Below are 19011 nucleotides of genomic sequence, written 5' to 3'. Positions count from 1 at the left end.
TCATCTTGGTATCTGATAAAGTTCTTCACCCCCACCCTTGATGTTCTTGGCCAAAAATCCTATGAGGTCAGTTTAGCAAGAACCCCCTCCCATTGATGTCTCCTCTTAGTAATTTTCTTGACTGCTCTCTCCCTCTGCTTGTTGGCTATAACCCCCAGTTGTCTGTGTTGTCTATGGAGTTGTGCACGTCTCCCTCCCCTACTGCAATATGTCAGAATAATTTTTCTTTAACATCTGATACACAAGAATTATCCAATGGGCCATTAGTTTATAGCTATAGAACTAGTCAGTCTTTCATGAAGCCACAATTGAAATCCATAATCCCAAAATTAGAAAATTAGAATGACTTTAGAGGTCATTTAGCTGACGTAATATTGGAAGAAATCCCCTCTACCAAAGCAGCCTTCTTTGAGCACCTGTTTATAAAACAATTTACTACCTTACAAGGAAGTCTGTTTAATTTTTGCACAATTCTAAACGCTAGATATTTTTCTTATGTTTAGTCGAAGTTTTTTTCCCCATTCCTCTCATTCATTGGCCTGGGTTCTGACTTTTAAATTTACAAAGAATAAATCAATCACTTTCCACATGATAGCAACTCAACTATGTGGAAACAGCTGCCATAGCCCATGCTAAGCACTTCCTTTAGAGGAAAAAATTCAAGTATCTGTAAGTACCCCTTAGGTGGTATGGCTTCTAGATCTTTCTTTGCCCTATTCATCCTCCTGAGGTTTCGCCCTAGCTGCTTAGTTCTCTTAAATGTTGTCCCATAATGACTCACTGTACTTTCAGTATGTTCTGGTCAGCACAGAGGGCCTCTGACTTCCCAGGTCTTCTTTTACTGCAGCTAAAAGTGACATCAGGTCTTTGGGCTGCCTGCCATTTGAAGAACTCATAGTCTTTTTCATGTTAACTATTATTAAGCCAGAATTTCTTTCATTCCTTATTTACAGATTTAATTTTAACCTTGAATTTAAGATGTTATATTTGTTGCTATTAAATTTCAATCCATTTCACGATTCTGTTGTGATATTTTTGAATAAGTCAAAGACTGAATGTACTAGTGACAGTAAGAATCATGTATTATCTGCATATTGGATAAATATGTTTATTATGCATTCATTCTAAATAATTGATAAATATACTGAGCAAGGCACTGAGCCCTGTGCTCAGCTAATACCTCCCTTCAGTTGGTGTTGTTTGGGGTGGAATCACACAGGTAAGTTTTAAATCCTGGCTCTGCCCTTGACTAACTTTGTGGCCTTGAGGGGATTATTTAAACCCCTCGAATCCTCAGTTTCCACTTATACAAAATGAGGCTAATAATAATAGTATTTGCTTTGTTGGCTTGATATGGAGCTAAAATGAGAAAATACCTGTAAAATCCTTAGGCTAATGACATAAAAGTATTATTTTTTCATATTGAAATAATAGAAAGATGCAAAATTTTCAGTTATGCTATAGAAAAAGGATTTCACATATTGCTTAGAGTAGAAAATGTCAGATATGTCTTTTGTTCTTTATGTTCTTTTCTGGTTTTCATCAACAGGAAAAATGCTTGTTAGCTTGACTGTGGATGGACAATTTCTATATTGGATCTCCACAGCAAAGGACAGCACACAGATTTATCAGGCAAAGAAAAGCAATGGGGCCATCCTCTCCCAGGTGGAGGCCCTAAGTAGTAAGCATATCTTGGTTTACAGTTCAGTTCTGCAGCCTTTTCCAGGTAAGAAAGTCACATTCTTAATCAGATTGTTCTCCCAGTTTAGGGTCAGGAGAATTTCATAATGTTTCCTCCTCCTGGGCTGTCCCTCCAACTCTCTGTTGTGCTCTCAGCATTGCTCCAAACGGTCAGGGTTTGGTGCACGTTGTGACTGCTCTTTGCCCTGGGTCACAATTTAGCTCTATCTGTATACATGGCTTGGGCTGTGGCAGGCTACTTTAGACACGGGAAACCCTTGTCCTGTCATTCTCTCCGTTTATCCTCTTTGTCTTCTCAGTCCCATAATTTCCCTTCCTTTTGTCTTTTTTCTCCCAGTGATATGATATTTTAGACCTCCCAGTGGTGTCAAAAAGCTTTGCATAAAATTTCAGGTCTTTTTCAAGGTAAAATGCCTATGTATTATAGGATTAGATGTGTCAACCATTTAACATGTGTACATTTGTGCTACCATTTTTATTAAGTTTCTGTCTTGTTTGTTTAATGTGTCATTCATGAAGTTTTTTAGTGCTGTGCCCCTCACTCTATTTTCCCCACACATCCTCTGGATTTTGTATAATGCAATGACTTTTAGGAATGCATGTATCACATTATGGCAGAACTGACTATACATTTTTGGCTGAGAGTCATAATAAAATAAATCTTTGAAATATAAAAACCAACCAACCAAAAACAAAAACAGCACTACATAGCCTCATGGGTGACATTCAAACCTAAAGTGGTCTCTGAGTTTTTTCACAAGCTCTCTCTGCCATTAAAGTCACAATGTCATTCTAAATTCAATATAATTCCCTCTTAGAGAGGGGCAGAAATGAGTAAAACAAGCCCTCTTTGCTTAAATGCATTCAGTTATAAAATATGTAAGTTATACAATAGGAAAACATGGGAGAACTCACAAATAAGCTGAGTGCATATTTTGGTGAAATAATTCGTTTAAGAGATTTTTTAAATCCATGCAATATCTGTTTGAGGGTGAACACACACGCATATCCCTAGAAATAAACGTCCTAAAGATAACATCAGTTTTCATAATCGGAATTCATTGAAAAATATGTTTGACATAACGCTCTCATTACTTTCTTCAAAATAAAAAAGGGTCAACTTATTTTGCTAGTCACTGTCTAGGTACATAATTAAGGGTAGTTTAGCGCCATCTGCTGGAAAGTGTAAGCAATTACCAGTTATCTTCCCTACGCGTTTAACATGTTCAAAACGTATGAAAAAAAGTGTCTTCCTGTCCTGAATAACATTTCCAACACTCCAATGTACCATACCTTGTCAGTTAAATAAAAAATGATATTATCCTTGGTGTTAGATAAATCTTATGTTTCTCTTGTATGTACATGTGTATATATTTAATCTTTTTTATTATTATTTTAGATAGAGCATTTCTGTCTCTAGCTTCAGATATTGCAGAGCCAACTATACTTAACACCACTAACACCAGCCTCACAATCAGATTACCACCTGCCCAGACAAACCTCACGTGGGATGGCATCACCAGTCCCACTCCCACATACCTGCTTTATTACAAAGAAGTAAATGACAGGAAGAACAGCTCTGAACTGAAAGATAGAATGCTGGTAAGGTTGGAGCCTGTTGTCTTTGTCTTTTCACAAGATGCCTTTTTTGGATACAAAATCCTCAGCCATAGTATTTTCTATATTATGTTCTGAAACACATTGTGATGCAAACTTTTACAGCGGACTCATCAAAACATACTGTGTTCTATCTAGTCTTTTGTCTACGAGTAAGTTAAGCTTCAAGGAAGTATATTAACCCTAATCAGTCAGTAGTTTGCCTTATAGTGACTGTTTCCTGAGTGTCCTAAAAGATCTGAGTTTGTTTCCCTCCCTAATTATCTAATTATCCCCAGAAAGTGATAGAGACTTGATTTTGTGGCCATTCCAGCAGGTTGAGGGGTAAGAAATGAACTGGACAGAGAGAACATTTCTGTATACCTCTCCTCCATAGCATATAGCTAATATAAAAATTGTACATTATATTTTTGTTTATTTTCTATATGTTGTGAAATGTGTTGTTATGCAGGGACTACGTTTTTTTGTTTTGTTTTGTTTTTTTGCGGTACGTGGGCCTCTCGCTGTTGTGGCCTCTCCCGTCGCGGAGCACAGGCTCCGGACGCGCAGGCTCAGCGGCCATGGCTCACGGTCCCAGCCGCTCCGCGGCATGTGGGATCTTCCCGGACTGGGGCACGAACCCGCGTCCCCTGCCCTGGCAGGTGGATTCTCAACCACTGCGCCACCAGGGAAACCCGGGACTACGTTTTTATTCATCATTGTATTCCTAGCACCTAGCATACTACTTGGCATTGTATAGGCATTACTAGGTATTTCTTGAATGAATGAATGGAGACAATTCATTCCATCATTGGCATGGGTGTTCCAGTTGTCTTTGTGATGGAATCGTATATATCCAGTATTTTTCTTTGTGCTTATTTTTAAATCAAGTCAAAAGGTGAAATTGACCATCATCTATTGGAGGTTAAGCACTATATACTTTCTTTCTGATTCTTGTAACTTACTTTATTTTGTCTATTTTTAAAATATATATTTATTTTAAAATTTTGTCTATTTTAACCTTTCTTTACACATTTCTAACAGGAGTTGTTTCAGAGACAGATTGGATCATTTGGCTGACCAAGACTGGGTTTCTGGCATTGGACATTTCTCTTATTAGAGCTTATCTCTTATTGTCTTCATAATGATTAATATGGGCCAAAGGCAGTGAGTGGTTCTCAACCTTGACAGCACATTGAAGCTTTTAAAATTTCTGAGCCCATGCTTCACCTCAGACCAATGCAATCAGAATCTTTAGGGGTGGGACCCAGGTATCAGTATATTCTTAAAACTTCCCAGATGATTCCAAAGTGTAACCAAAGTTGAGAGCCATTAGTGTAAGGAAAGCCTTTTTAGTTTCTTCAACTTTATTTCTGAGAATGATTAGATAATGTAGCTTAATCTTTTATTGTATTCACTGATGTGTCACATCCTTACAATACCTTCCTGCTGAATTTCTAATGCAACGCTAATGAGTTAGTGTGCTCTCTGGGAATTCAGCTTCCTAAGTGAAATGATTACGTCACAACTGACTGAGGCTGCCAATCATCTGGCATTTATTCTTGGAGACATTAAACAACTCAGGTCTGGGCAGACTAGGACAATGAAGATTGTCACTCATGATCCAAGATTTAAAGATGAATTAAAAATGTTTGAGTCTTTTAATTTTTTTCTCTTTGATTAAATAATTTCTCCCCATCTGTACAAAAAATAAGACACTGATTTTTTAAAATTACTTACAGGAATTTCAGCAGAGTATAGCCCTTATTGAAGGTTTACAACCATTTTCAACATATATGATACGGACAGCTGTAAGGAATTATTATTCAGATCCTTCGGAACAATTACCTCTGGGAAAAGAGATTTGGGGAAAAACTAAAAGTGGAGGTGAGTTATGGGTGTGGTGTGGGATTTTCTAGAGTGGAATTTTGTGATATATGTGCTCGTGTGTGCCTATATTTGTTTTTTGGTTTATCAAAAAAATAAATTTATTTATTTTATTTATTTATTTTTGGCTGCATTGGGTCTTCGTTGCTGCGCCTGGGCTTTCTCTAGTTGCTGCGAGCGGGGGCTACTCTTCGTTGCGGTGCGCAGGTTTCTCATTGCGGTGGCTTCTCTTGCTGCAGAGAATGTGCTCAGGGTGTGCGGGCTTCAGTAGTTGTAGCATGCAGTCTCAGTAGTTGTGGCTCACAGGCTTTAGAGCACAGGCTCAGTAGTTGTGGTGTATGGGCTTAGTTGCTCTGCAGCATGTGGGATCTTCCCGGGCCAGGGCTCGAACCCGTGTCCCCTGCATTGGCAGGCGGATTCTTAACCACTGAGCCACCAGGGAAGCCCTATACTAGGTTTTTATCTGGATGCTAAGTTATCTTTATTATGTGAGTTTTTTTAAGCTTAATAAGAAAAATGTATTTCTAGGAGAATATTCTGTTGACATGATCCTTACTCTTAACACCAGAAGATGATGGAAAATATCCCAGCAAAATGAAAAGCAACTACATGGCAAAACATCATAATCAATGCTATGTGGCTGGAAACACATTCTTTGGTCTCACCTCACAGTGTCACTCTCTCCCCATGTATTTACAGGTCTCTGTACATGTGGTGAAACCTAGGAAAGCCAAGCCTTTTCTCTATGCGAATTTTACCAAGGCTACTGAGTTGTAAAGTAATATAACATCATTGCCTTAAAGAAAGTGGATTTAGAATCTGAAAAGGTGTTGTAAGAGGTGGCGATTATTACGAGGGGAGGCCATTTCTTTCACACATCTCTGATGCCATTCACAAAACTCACCCGAATTGGATTATTCATCATTGGCCATATCCTTGAGCTGGAGTCAGAGAATGATTTAGTCACTAGGCAAAAATAAGCGAGAGCCTTTCAGGCAGCCTGTTAACTTACCATTATGTAGGAGGCTGGCTTTTCCTTCGGAACATCTGTCATTCATTCTGCTCACATGATATGCCTATTCCTCAACCAAGACCCCATTACTTCTTTCCATCTTTCAGTGCTGTTGCAACACGCCTTATTGTGCACTGCTATTTATTTCAGTACCAGAGGCGGTTTGGCTCATTAACACAACCGTGCAGTCAGACACCAGCCTCGTTATATCCTGGAGAGAATCTCACAAGCCAAATGGACCGAAAGAGGCAGTCCGCTATCAGGTGGCAATCTCTCATCTGGCTCCCATTCCTGAGACTCCACTAAGGCAAAGTGAATATCCAAATGGGAGGCTCTCTCTCCTTGTTACTAGACTGTCTGGTGGAAAACTCTATGTGTTAAAAGTACGGCAAGTATATTGGTACTTTTATTGCCATTCTCAAGTGCAAGGTTCTGGAAAAGTTAAGCAATTGTTCTTTCCTACTAAAAGGTTCTGGCCTGCCATGCCGAGGAAATGTGGTGCACGGAGAGTCATCCTGTCACTGTGGAAACATTTGACACACCAGAGAAACCTCATGCCTTGGTTCCAGAGAACACTAGTTTGCAATTAGATTGGAAGGCTCCATCTAATGTTCACCTTATCAGATTTTGGTTTGAACTCCAAAAGGTACATCTCACTGTACACTTAAAAAAAAAATTATTTATTTATTTATTTTTTGGCTGCTTTAGGTCTTCTTTGCTGCGTGTGGGCTTTCTCTAGTTGCGGCGAGCAGGGGCTACTCTTCGTTGCAGTGCGCAGGTTTCTCATTGCAGTGGCTTCTCTAGTTGCGGAGCACGGGCTCTAGGGCACGTGGCTTCCGCAGTTGTGGTGCGAGGGCTCAGTAGTTGTGGCTCACAGGCTCTAGAGTGCAGGCTCAGTAGCTGTAGCACAGGGGCTTAGTTTCTCTGTGGCATGTGGGATCTTCCCAGACCAGGGCTCAAACCCGTGTCCCCTGCATTGGCAGGCAGATTCCTAACCACTGCGCCACCAGGGAAGCCCTCACTGTACACTTTTAATGCAAATCTTTGATTTATGCTATAGAATAAATCAAAAGGCCTTTTAAAAGATATCTCTAGGGCATCCAGTTGTATAAATGAGCAATATATTTGACAAGATTCATTGATTCAGGTTTGCCAGATAGAAGTGGTAAACTATCTAGACTAATTTCTGATGGAAAAAATTCCCAGTGAGATTAATTTGCTCTTAAAAGGCTTCACATAAAAGGGTATAAATTATGGTTTACTTGTTTCATAATGTTTTACTTACTTTAGATGTTATCAGCATGGCTCTTCAGTTTAAAGTCCATAGCAATTTGCTGTTTTCTATGAAAAAAAAAATGGAAAGAAATGAACAAACATAAACCTAAAACCTTGTTTAGAAATGTTCTTTCAGCCATTTCAGGGCTGAATAGCAACAGGAGAGAAGTAAAATATAAAACTAGTTTATTCTAAACTAGCTGGGTCTTGGCTTGTAAACTAGTTTAAATGGCTCCTCATCCAAAAATCTTCACGCTTTAACCAATGTAAAAACGCCCACTGAGGCGTCCCTGGTGGCGCAGTGGTTGAGAGTCCGCCTGCCAATTCAGGGGACGCGGGTTCGTGCCCCGGTCCGGGAAGATCCCACATGCCGCGGAACGGCTGGGCCCGTGAGCCATGGCTGCTGAGCCTGCGCGTCCGGAGCCTGTGCTCCACAACGGGAGAGGCCACAACCGTGAGAGGCCCACGTACCGCAAAATAACAACAACAAAAAACAACAAAAATGCCCACTGAATTTAAGCATCAATTAATCTAATTAATTCACTGCTAGGGAAAGTCTACATTAATTTTTATACTGATATACTTAATAGATGATTACGTTTTTATAACTGTGATGTTTCATTTTTCATTATTATATATTTGTGTGTCTGCATTTGTAAAGATTGGTTAGGAGTGTTTTGTTTAGTGGGAACTTAAAAACAAATCAGTATAGTCATGACCTCACTTTTCTTTAAAGATGGAGTTACTCACCACAGGTTTAAAATTTTTCTATGTAAAATATTTTTTATAATCTTGTACTTCTAGACAAAAACTATGAAAAATATGAAACAGCATTGACTATTAAGTTGGTAAGACCAAAAACCATAGTTCAATCAGATCTTTTCCATTGAGCATGTTTATGATGATTTGTTGCCTATTTTTAAAATGGTCATTTCATAAAAATTCAGTTTTAAATTGGAGAAAGTGAAGGATCATCTCTTTGGGGACATCTATTTAGGTGAGCTTAATGTGGTTCACTTTGAGGTCAAGGGGAGGGATGTAAAGTTCATTTCCCAGATCAAAGACGTGAACTGAGGAAGGACCTTAGAGGTGATGACTCCAGCCTCTCGTTTTACTGATGAGAAGCCAGAGACCCAGTAAGGTGCCCTGATGAGTCAGATATCACAACCGTGCAGGGGAGGACCCTCAGGGCTGACTCATCCTTACAGAGGTTCTCCTTGGTTCATACACGGAAGGAACATGAGTCATCGTCACCCACCCAGCTTCTCAAAGTTTGGGAGGGGGCAGCAGACAGGGGCCACCTGGCTCAGTCCTCATGACTTTCATGTGATGCTTTTTCTTTCAAAACTTCCACTACACTTGCTCAGCACAGGTTCCAGATAGACCACTTAAGAAATCATGAAGCTGAACATGTAAGATAGTAATTTCTACATGCGTGACCACCTACAAGTACTAACTGATGAGCACATGAGAAGGCTGTGTTGCATCTAGTCAGAAAGTTCTATTTCTTTTGAGCAAGTTGAATCTAACTCATAATGATAGGACAGCTAGCAATGGTCCTGTAACTCCACACTGAAACTCTGAGGGGTGAGTAAATATTTTAATGAAATTTTTTTTTTTTCAGAAAGGAAAGGAGAAAAGGATAAACTTCCAGTCTTCATCTTTTCCTTACATGGAAAAATGAGGGAATTAGAGCACAAGGCTAAATTTTTATCTTGGTCTTAAATTTCATAGATTCTTTCTTACAACAATGTATTGCAGAAGAACAGATTCAATTTAAGATTGAGGAGAAACAAATAATTTTGCTTTGGTAAATTTTTTTCATGGAAATTCATTACAATTGTCTTTTTCTCAGCTGTCCAGGGGAATCACCAGAACCAAACATTTCTGAAGTTTCAGTCTCTGAAACTGAGACACCGAGTTTGCACCTAGTCTGCACCATTTCCCTCACACCCTTGTCCAGGAATTTGGAAATCCTCTGTGGTAGCCTTCCCCCGCTGCACCTGTTGGCCTCTGATGAATGGAGAATCCGAACTCCCTTGTAATTTACTGGGGTAGCCCGTGGTACCTCTCCAAGCTGATGGTCTGCCCAGAACATTCATTGCTGTGGTGAGGTCAATACTCCACAGTTTTCCAGCAAAGCCCCTGGTCAAACATCTCCCTGACATCCCAAGGAGCTCTGATAATTTCTGGATGGTGTGGAATGTTGGGCCATCTAGACTATTCACTGAAGGCTTCTATGACAGAGCATTAAGGAGGCAGGACCAAAAAGGGCTAAAATTTTTGAGTCAGGGCTCAGCATTTCTCTCGTTCTGTCTCTCTCAGAAAGTTCAGAATAAATATTAAGGACCCAGCACATCTGTTTCATTAGGCTATATGTCTCAGTGGGATTGAGACATTTATGAGTTTAACAGGCAATGTCTCTGACATCAGCATTTCTGTTTTTTTTTTTTTTTCATTCCTTCTGTTCCTCTTTCTTTCTGGAACCAGGTGGTCTACTTCCTGAAGGTGCTACAGAGAATCATTTCTAACTGAACAGAAAACTAATATAAAGTGCCCATCCAATGAAATGGAATGACCTTGTGAGCGCTAAATGAAAAAGGAGATGTAAAGTCAGGTTTATTTATGGAAACTGACCTTCTTAGGAAACTCTACTGAGGAAAATACAAGAACCCTTGACAGAATGCCTCTGTCAAGGGCATTTTCCTTTTGTACAAATAGGAAAATGCCTTTTCGTATTTGTACATTGAAATAAATCATCATTTTCAAACAAGATATTAAGGGTCCAAACATACAGATTTTTTAAAAGCAGTGTTTCAGAGAAAGTTTAAGATAGCTATAATTAGAGACCCAGTGAAGTGAAAGTAACATTTCCTATATTTAACTTGTAACCTTGCTACTTAGTGACTGAGTGACGGTGGGCAAAAATGTCCTTCTTTTAGGGAACTAGGCTTCCTATGTATAAATATAAGGAATTTTGGTTAGATGTCTGAAGAGGGTTTGGGGAGGAAAAACTAAACGTTTTAATCTATAAGTCACTGTGGACTTCTTCAAAGAATCAAAATATGTAAAAATATTATGACTTTGAAATTAGCAAATCCGTGGAATTGAAAGTATCACTGTTTGGATTCATCATTTCCCCTCAGGTGTAAATTTGTGTTCTCAGTCATCTTGATTTAATAAAAATGCCTTTGATTAGGGATAACAAGAAGTCAAGCTCTGAATCCTCCCCGATGATATATAGTCAGGGGTGCACTTCCCACCTTGGACTTATCTTAAGGACCACCATTCAAGTCACTTGTAGCTTATCATAAAAAATAAAATTGCTGTTGGTGGTAAGGATAATATTTGGGGTCAAACACTCATAAAGGAGCTCTTATTTTTTAATAGAAAGTAAACTTTAAATTTCAATTGCCACAAGCTTTTGAATTTCTATGTTTAAAATGTTTTTCTTAAAGAAACAAAATGTTAATTGAGACTTCTTTTTCTAGTGGAAGCACAATGAGTTTTACCATGTTAAAGCTTCGTGTAGCCAAGGTCCTGCTTATGTTTGTAACATCACAGATCTACAGCCTTATACTTCCTATAATGTCCGAGTAGTGGTGGTGTACAGGACAGGAGAAAATAGCACCTCACTTCCAGAAAGCTTTAAGACTAAAGGTGAGTACTAACATTTTCCACACTTAGAAAACTTTAGACGTTTCTCAATTCTTTTCTCATCACTTACTTCACTAATCCTAGAGGTTGAGATTTTTCTTAAAAGAGTAAATTACTCTCTCTAGAGCCTGACTGAAGAAATTGCAAAGAGGTAGGAGTCCTTACTGGCAGTAATGAGATAATAATCATCTGGTCTTGCAGGATCCTGAACTGGGCAAAATTATTTCAGTATTCTGATTTCCTGTCTAGCTATGATATTTTGCAGTAAGAACTAAATGAAAACAGTGTCACTGAGTGTTCACATATTTACTACTGACTACTATAACCAGATGCCAAAAATAAAAAAAATCTAACAAGTATATTAAATTAACTAGTGTTCTAAAAGGTATACCATAACTCCAAGTTGATCCCTATAGGAATCAAGGGAAAGTGCTCCAAAACTTACAATAATTCTTTTTATTTGCATCACTTATTTCGTGTCAAGGCTAAGATCTATTGTTACTCCTATCACTAATTCATCTAATCTGTCACTAATAAAAACCTCAGTTACACATTAAAAAAATGCAATCATATGAGGATTTTTGAATATTTCTTGAATAAAATTTTTGAATAATTTTCTGAATATTTCTTTAATATATCTGGCTTTCCTCTGAGTAAATACAGTCTATAGAAAGATGTTGTGCAGAATATTTTATACTTCTAACATATAAATCAGATTTTCTTTTGTTTCCAAAGCTGGAGTCCCAAGTAAACCAGGCATTCCAAAATTATTAGAAGGGAGTAAAAATTCAATACAGTGGGAAAAAGCTGATGATAATGGAAGCAGACTTATGTACTATATCCTTGAGATCAGGTATGTCCCTTTGCAAAAGTGCTTTGTAAACTACAAAGACCTAAGCAGTTAATTGTAAGGTATTATTAGATTCTAAGCAGTTAATTGTGAGGTGTTATTAGATCAAAAGTAACAATATTTATGAATGTGTATTCAGAAATAAACACAAAGGATCTTTAGTTTAAGGGCCTTGCATGCATCATTAGGTTCTTTGCACAATTCCTAGTGGTCAGCCTTGGCACTCAATTACAAGGCAGATAGTCATTCTTCTGAGAAATCTGCAACTGCTTGTCAATGGAAACAATTCAATCTTTTAAGCATGTAACTAATATTTACTTAATACCTATTCTGAACTGACATTTGGTGTTAGATGATGGTATGCATGTACATTTCTGAGGTTAATTTGTTTTAGGAAGATGAATAAGGTCTAGTGAGAACGGACAATGAGTTAGGTATTTTTCAGAATGTAAAATCAGGTCAAGATACGAAATGGCCTGCAGTGTATAGGCAACCCAGGATTCTCTCTCCATTGTCAAGATTACAGTTTGTAGTGTGTTCCCAGGGACTGAAAATGTGCCTTTGATGAAAACCTGATGAACATATGCAACCTCAGATCTGGCCAGTATGGGGAGCTCTGTGAATCATAACTGGCTCAGATGAGCTGATTTTGTGCCAACTTGAGGGGAGAATTCCAAATTCCACAGACACTCCCCTCACGGGACTCTGAAGCCATCTTTTAAGAAGCTCCAAGGACAAAAGTCACTTCCATAATTATAGTCCTGGCAACTTGAGCTTTAGATCTATTTTTGCTTCATCTTGCTCTGGCATTCCCATAGCCTTAAAAAATTTTCCTGCTCATGCTAGAGAATTATGTTGGCCATATTTCTAATTGAAACTTTCTTGAAATTTCATCACTTTTTTTTTGTCATGCAGAGTGAAATACATTCTGACCTGCAGAACCATTCTGGTGGTCTGTGACTGCAATTATGTTCACCAACCAGGCCACACCACGGTCTTACTAGGACCCCTGTAGTGTATTCCCCTCAGTAACACCTTAAGTGCATAGCTCCATAAATACTCTGCATTTCCTTGCCCCCAAGTCTCTACTCTCAGGAGAGGGACTATGGTATAATAGAATGTATTATCTGTCTCAGAGTACCTCACAGTATCTCAGAATATCTTCTTCAGTCAGGATACTCGTGTGTACTTGCTGATGGTGCAGTGGTGGTCATAGTGCAAGGTGCATGCACTTGGGAGCTGAGCCGACTCTATGAGTTTTCCAGGGAAGCTGGAACAAATTACGACCAACTGGGTGGCTTAAAACAACAGATATTTATTCTCTAGCAGTTCTGGAGAGTACTGTGGGTTGGTACTAAGTCCTAAAACGGCTGTGGTCTGAAATGTTTCAGATTTGAAAAGTTCGTTGTCAGAAAAGACATAATGGGAAGGCCTTGAACTTGCCTTCAGTCTATGGTTCTGTTAAAAGTATTTTCAGTTATGTCTTTCGAACGCAGCTCTTGTTCTCTTCCCATGTTTCATTATGAAGAATAATGAGGATTGACATTGAGGTAGTGTAGGCCAATATAAATGGAAGCAATGAACCTTGGAATCTCAGATACAATGATAACTTTGGTAGCTGAACTATTTTCTTTTCCTGTTCAATTTTATGTTCTGTATTTTATCCAGATATGGTATCAGTAAATGACAGATAGCATAAGACACCAAAAGTTAAGAAAAATAAAAAATTCCCAGTTAAAAATTATGAAATAATTGTCTTATGTGTTTTGAATTCTGAAGAAAGTTTGCACACCCTAGTAGTAAGAAGAGGATCTTCAGCTTTCTCTTGGCCATTGATTATTTGTAATTTTCCATATGGGCTGAGTTGGTTGGCTCCAGGCACTGTTGGGATGACTTTATAAGACTCTGCTATGTTCTGTAGCCAAACCATGTGAGAGGAATGAAATCAAGGGCAAAGTGTGCAACAGGAAACGCTTTGGAGTTCTGTCATTAAATGATATATGAGCACCTAGAAATAACACATATATTGTCTTGTATATTTCCTATATTTATAACTTTGCTCTTTCTTTTGCAGTAAGGGCACTTCAAACAATTCACAGAACCAGAATTTAATGTGGAAGATGGCATTTAATGGCTCATGCAGTAGCATTTGCACATGGAACTCCCAAAAGCTGAAAGGAACATTTCAGTTCAGAGTAGTAGCTGTAAATAATCTGGGTTTTGGTGAATATAGTGGAATCAGTGAGGATATTATATTCGTTGGAGGTATGTTATCATGTCTGTCTATATACTAACTTATTACACAAAGGTTCAGAGGTAAAGATAAGTGAATTCTTAGCATTAGCAGTAAATTGGGTGACTGTATAACTTCACCAATCTATCACTGAAACTGTTGAACTATTCATTTCATCTGATGTGATCTTCCTAAAACATCAAGATCGGCATGTCCTTTTTCTCCTCAGTAACAATCAGCTAATCGTTAATGCCCACCACATCAAGTCCATGTTCCAAGACAGATTTCCAAGGTTGTCCACAGGCTGGTTTTTATCCAGCCTTATTATTTTGTTCCTGGTACTCTCATCTGCTATGCAACAGGCCTGAAACTCTACTTCCCGATATCTATATCTTCCACTGGGTAGCCTATTTTTGTTCATAACGCATTACCTTTCTAATCACATAGGCTAGAAATCTCACTACCATGTAGGATTTTTCCCTCTATTTGGCCACCAAGTTCTGTTGATTTTATTATCTTGATTTCTGTCTAATGAGTTCGCTTCTTCCTATTTCTACTTTGACATTCCTAATTTAAGCTACCATTTCTAGCCTGTGCTCTTGGCTTAATCCTACTGCTGACAGTTAATCTATCTGAAGCACAAGCTGGATCACTTCACCGCTCTCTGAAATGCTTGAAATGGTTCTCCATTCACTGCCTTCAGAATCAAGTACAAACCTTTCTGGGGCATTTAAGGCCTTTCGTGATTTGCCCTCCAATTGTGGTTCATCTTTCCTGATATTTATCCTTATGCTGTAGCCATGTCAGACTGGTAAAAAACTTTCATGACACTGGGTCCTCAGCCTTTGTTTCCCTCAGCCTAGGATGCAGGCTTGCACCACCTACCACTTGTCCTTAGCTGGGATTTCCTTTCTCTCACTTTCTGTCAACTGAAATTCTTCTCATCCTTCAAGGCCTAACTTTATTTTATTATTATTATTTTTTATTTTTTTTTAATTAACATCTTTTTTGGAGTATAATTGCTTTACAATGGTGTGTTAGTTTCTGCTGTATAACAAAGTGAATCAGCTGTATGTATACATATATCCCCGCATCTCCTCCCTCTTGCGTCTCTCTCCCACCCTCACAGGTGGTCACAAAGCACCGAGCTGATCTCCCTGTGCTATGCGGCTGCTTCCCATTAGCTATCTATTTTACGTTTGGTAGTGTATATATGTCCATGCCATGCTCTCACTTTTTCCCAGCTTACGCTTCCCCTCCCTGTATCCTCAAGTCCATTTTCTAGTAGGTTTGCATCTTTATTCCTGTCTTGCCCCTAGATTCTTCTGATCATTTTTCTTTCTTTTTTCTTTTTTTTTAGATTCCATATATATGTGTTAGCATACGGTATTTGTTTTTCTCCTTCTGACTTACGTCACTCTGTATGACATACTCCAGGTCTCTCCACCTCATTACAAATAACTCAGTTTCATTTCTTTTTATGGCTGAGTAATATTCCATTGTATATATGTGCCACATCTTCTTTATCCATTCATCTGTTGATGGACACTTAGGTTGCTTCCATGTCCTGGCTATTGTAAATAGAGCTGCAATGAACATTTTGGTACATGACTCTTTTTGAATTATGGTTTCCTCAGGGTATATGCCCAGTAGTGGGATTGCTGGGTCATATGGTAATTCTATTTTTAGTTTTTTAAGGAACCTCCATACTGTTCTCCATAGTGGCTGTATCCATTTACATTCCCACCAACAGTGCAAGAGGGTTCCCTTTTCTCCACACCTTCTCCAGCATTTATTGTTTGTAGATTTTTTGATGATGGCCATTCTGACCTGTGTGAGATGATATCTCATTGTAGTTTTAATTTACATTTCTCTAATGATTAATGATGTTGAGCATTTTTTCATGTGTTTGTTGGCAATCTGTATATCTTCTTTGGAGAAATGTCTATTTAGGTCTTCTGCCCATTTTTGGATTGAGTTGTTCATTTTTTTTGATATTGAGCTGCATGAGTTGCTGGTATGTTCTGGAGATTAATGCTTTGTCAGTTGCTTCATTTGCAAATATTTTCTCCCATTCTGAGGGTTGTCTTTTGTCTTCTTCATGGTTTCTTTTGCTGTGCAAACGCTTTGAAGTTTCATTAGGTCCCATGTGTTTATTTTTGTTTTTATTTCCATTCCTCTAGGGGGTGGGTCAAAAGGATCTTGCTGTGATTTATGTCAGAGTGTTCTGCCTATGTTTTCCTCTAAGAGTTTGATGGTGTCAGGCCTTATATTTAGGTCTTTAATCCATTTTTAGTTTATTTTTGTGTATGGTGTTAGGGAGTGTTCTAATTTCATTCTTTTACATGTAGCTGTCCAGTTTTCCCAGCACCACTTATTGAAGAGGCTGTCTTTTGTCCACTGTATATTCTTGCCTCCTTTATCAAAGATAAGGTGACCATATGTGCGTGGGTTTATCTCTGGGCTTTCTATCCTGTTCCATTGATCTATATTTCTGTTTTTGTTTCAGTACCATACTGTCTTGATTACTGTAGCTTTGTAGTATAGTCTGAAGTCAGGGAGCCTGCAGGCCTAACTTTAAATGAACCCATTGTGATGCTTAACTGCTTGCTGCTCCTTAGGCAAAATGAACTACTGCATTTTATACACACACAGCCTATTATTCTATACAAAACTGACATCATTCTTACTTGCATTATAGTTAGTGATCTGGAGAAGAGCTCAGCAAACCTTTTCTGCAAAGAACCAAATAGTAAATATTTTAGGCTTTCCGGGCTACATTCAGTGATCTCTGTAGCATCTTCTTTTTTTTTTCCAAATTATATATATATATACATTATAATTAATTTATTTATTTTTGGCTGTGTTGGGTCTTCATTGCTGTGCATGGGCTTTCTCTAGTTGTGGTAAGCGGGGGGCTACTCTTCATTGTGGTGCTCGGGCTTCTCATTGTGGTGGCTTCTTTTATTGCGGAGCATGGGCTCTAGGTGCACAGGCTTCAGTAGTTTTGGCTCGAGGGCTTAGTGGCTCCACGGCATGTGGGATCTTCCTGAACCAGGGCTCGAACCCGCATCCCCTGCATTGGAAGGTGGATTCTTAACCACTGTGCCACCAGGGAACTCCTTCAAATAATATTTTTTAAATGTAAAAATTATTCTTAGTTCATGAATAGTACAAAATCTGGCTGCTGTGGCCAGATGTGGCCTGCATGCCATAGTTTGCCAGCTCTGGTCCACATGTTTGTCTCCTCTGCTCAATGAAACTATCTAAGAGCAGGTACCATGTTATCATGTTTATATTCCTCAGTTCAGTACTCATGTAATTAAATGTACCTGAAGATGTTATAGAATAAATGATACTCCCAACCATATAGTGCGTGAAGACGGAGACTTCTTTGTCCCAAATTCACTAAAAAGATTATACATGTTTCCTCAGCCCTTTTAAAGTAGAAGACGGGGTGGGTATATCCCGATGATGTATTGGTAAACCAGATCATTGGAAAAGAAAAAAAAAAAAGAAGAAAACCTTGATTTTGATTTCTCATGGTGTAAATACTCTCACCATGATTGATTTCAAGCTACCGATGGTTTAACAAGTGGCTTGCAAAACTCCAGTAGGAGTTAACTCTGGCATATCTGGCATATCACTGAGACAATCTAGTTTTACTCTTTGAATTAATTTCTTTTTCTCATTTATTTTATTAGATGGTTTTTGGAAACCAGAAACAAGCTTTATACTTACTACTATAATTGGAATATTTCTGGTTGTTACAATCCTATTGACCTTTGGTAAGTATAGTAGATTTTAAAATATAGGTAATAAACTGTTTATTTGATCATATTACTTGATTTAATCTCTGAGTTGATTTAATTTTCCACATGAAATAAATTTATAAAATTCACAATGTTACCTTTGGCTATACTTCAATAACCACTAACTCCTGTGAATTTTTTTTTCTAATCTGGGGTAACTTTTATGAAAAATAAATCTGTATTTACACTTCACAGTATACTTTAGATAAAACTACTTGCAAAGGCACCAACTTTAGCCTTCTTTAAAACAGTATTACAGATTGGCTATCTAACAAGTGTTTTGTGACTTACAGTTTGAAATAAATAAAAGAAAAATGACTCTGGGTATAAAAAAAGTGTTGGATTAAAGGGAATCCAGTGACAATCCTTGGTTGGGATAGTTTAGGTCTGCAGGCAGACAGCCTGGTCTAGAATGAGCAGGGCACTTGCAGAAGATCCATTTCTGCCTTATAGCATTCAATACTCTGTCTTTCAGATGTCTGGCCTGCTTGTTTCAAATCCCTGCTCATTTGTAAATGACCAGGAAAGCAGAAGAATTAGGTTAGATAGATAGAAAGCTAGCTATTTCCCACCACTCATTTTATACTAATGTATTGGCCTTAAAAGTCTTTTTTTTTCTTAGGATTTAATGATGAGAAAATACAGTGACAACTCCCAAAAAGATGATTAAATATTGAACATATGGGGTTACCATACTGGATCATACAACCTGCTTCATTCCTATTGTTTCAGCATAATCATTAATAGTACTTTCTTTCAGTCCCCAAAATGTTCTGGTTTGGATTATAAGCTATATGGTCACCCTGTCATTATTAATGTATGAGTCCCTGACGTGCTGAAACATTACAAAAAAAGACATGATATTTACCAGAAGAGAACACTCAGGTGCATATTCAGGAAACAGTAGCTTCTTTTTTATTTTCATAAATAGAGGAAAGTTTAAGGAAAAGTTACAAACATAAAGTTGAACTCTCAGGATAAAGAAAGC

The 19011-nt window shown here is 38.2% G+C and overlaps 1 protein-coding gene across 4 annotated transcripts in view; it reads left to right on the top strand.

Moving 5' to 3' along the window:
• The window catches only part of ROS1 (ROS proto-oncogene 1, receptor tyrosine kinase), a 117778-nt gene that overhangs the window by 65380 nt on the left and 33387 nt on the right, over positions 1-19011 (top strand). For all 4 annotated transcript variants that reach the window (XM_067011713.1, XM_067011711.1, XM_067011710.1 and 1 more), the window contains 9 exons: positions 1550-1726; positions 3101-3303; positions 5040-5184; positions 6347-6579; positions 6666-6842; positions 10963-11131; positions 11864-11981; positions 14053-14243; positions 17916-17999. In XM_067011713.1, the coding sequence (XP_066867814.1) occupies positions 1550-1726; positions 3101-3303; positions 5040-5184; positions 6347-6579; positions 6666-6842; positions 10963-11131; positions 11864-11981; positions 14053-14243; positions 17916-17999 (1497 nt within the window). The remainder of the gene's footprint in view (positions 1-1549; positions 1727-3100; positions 3304-5039; positions 5185-6346; positions 6580-6665; positions 6843-10962; positions 11132-11863; positions 11982-14052; positions 14244-17915; positions 18000-19011) is intronic.

Source organism: Kogia breviceps, chromosome 13 (genome assembly GCF_026419965.1).
Source record: "Kogia breviceps isolate mKogBre1 chromosome 13, mKogBre1 haplotype 1, whole genome shotgun sequence".
Lineage (NCBI taxonomy): Eukaryota > Metazoa > Chordata > Mammalia > Artiodactyla > Physeteridae > Kogia > Kogia breviceps.
The sequence above is the reverse complement of the archived record's forward strand: the minus strand, read 5'-3'. Positions and strand labels throughout refer to the sequence as shown.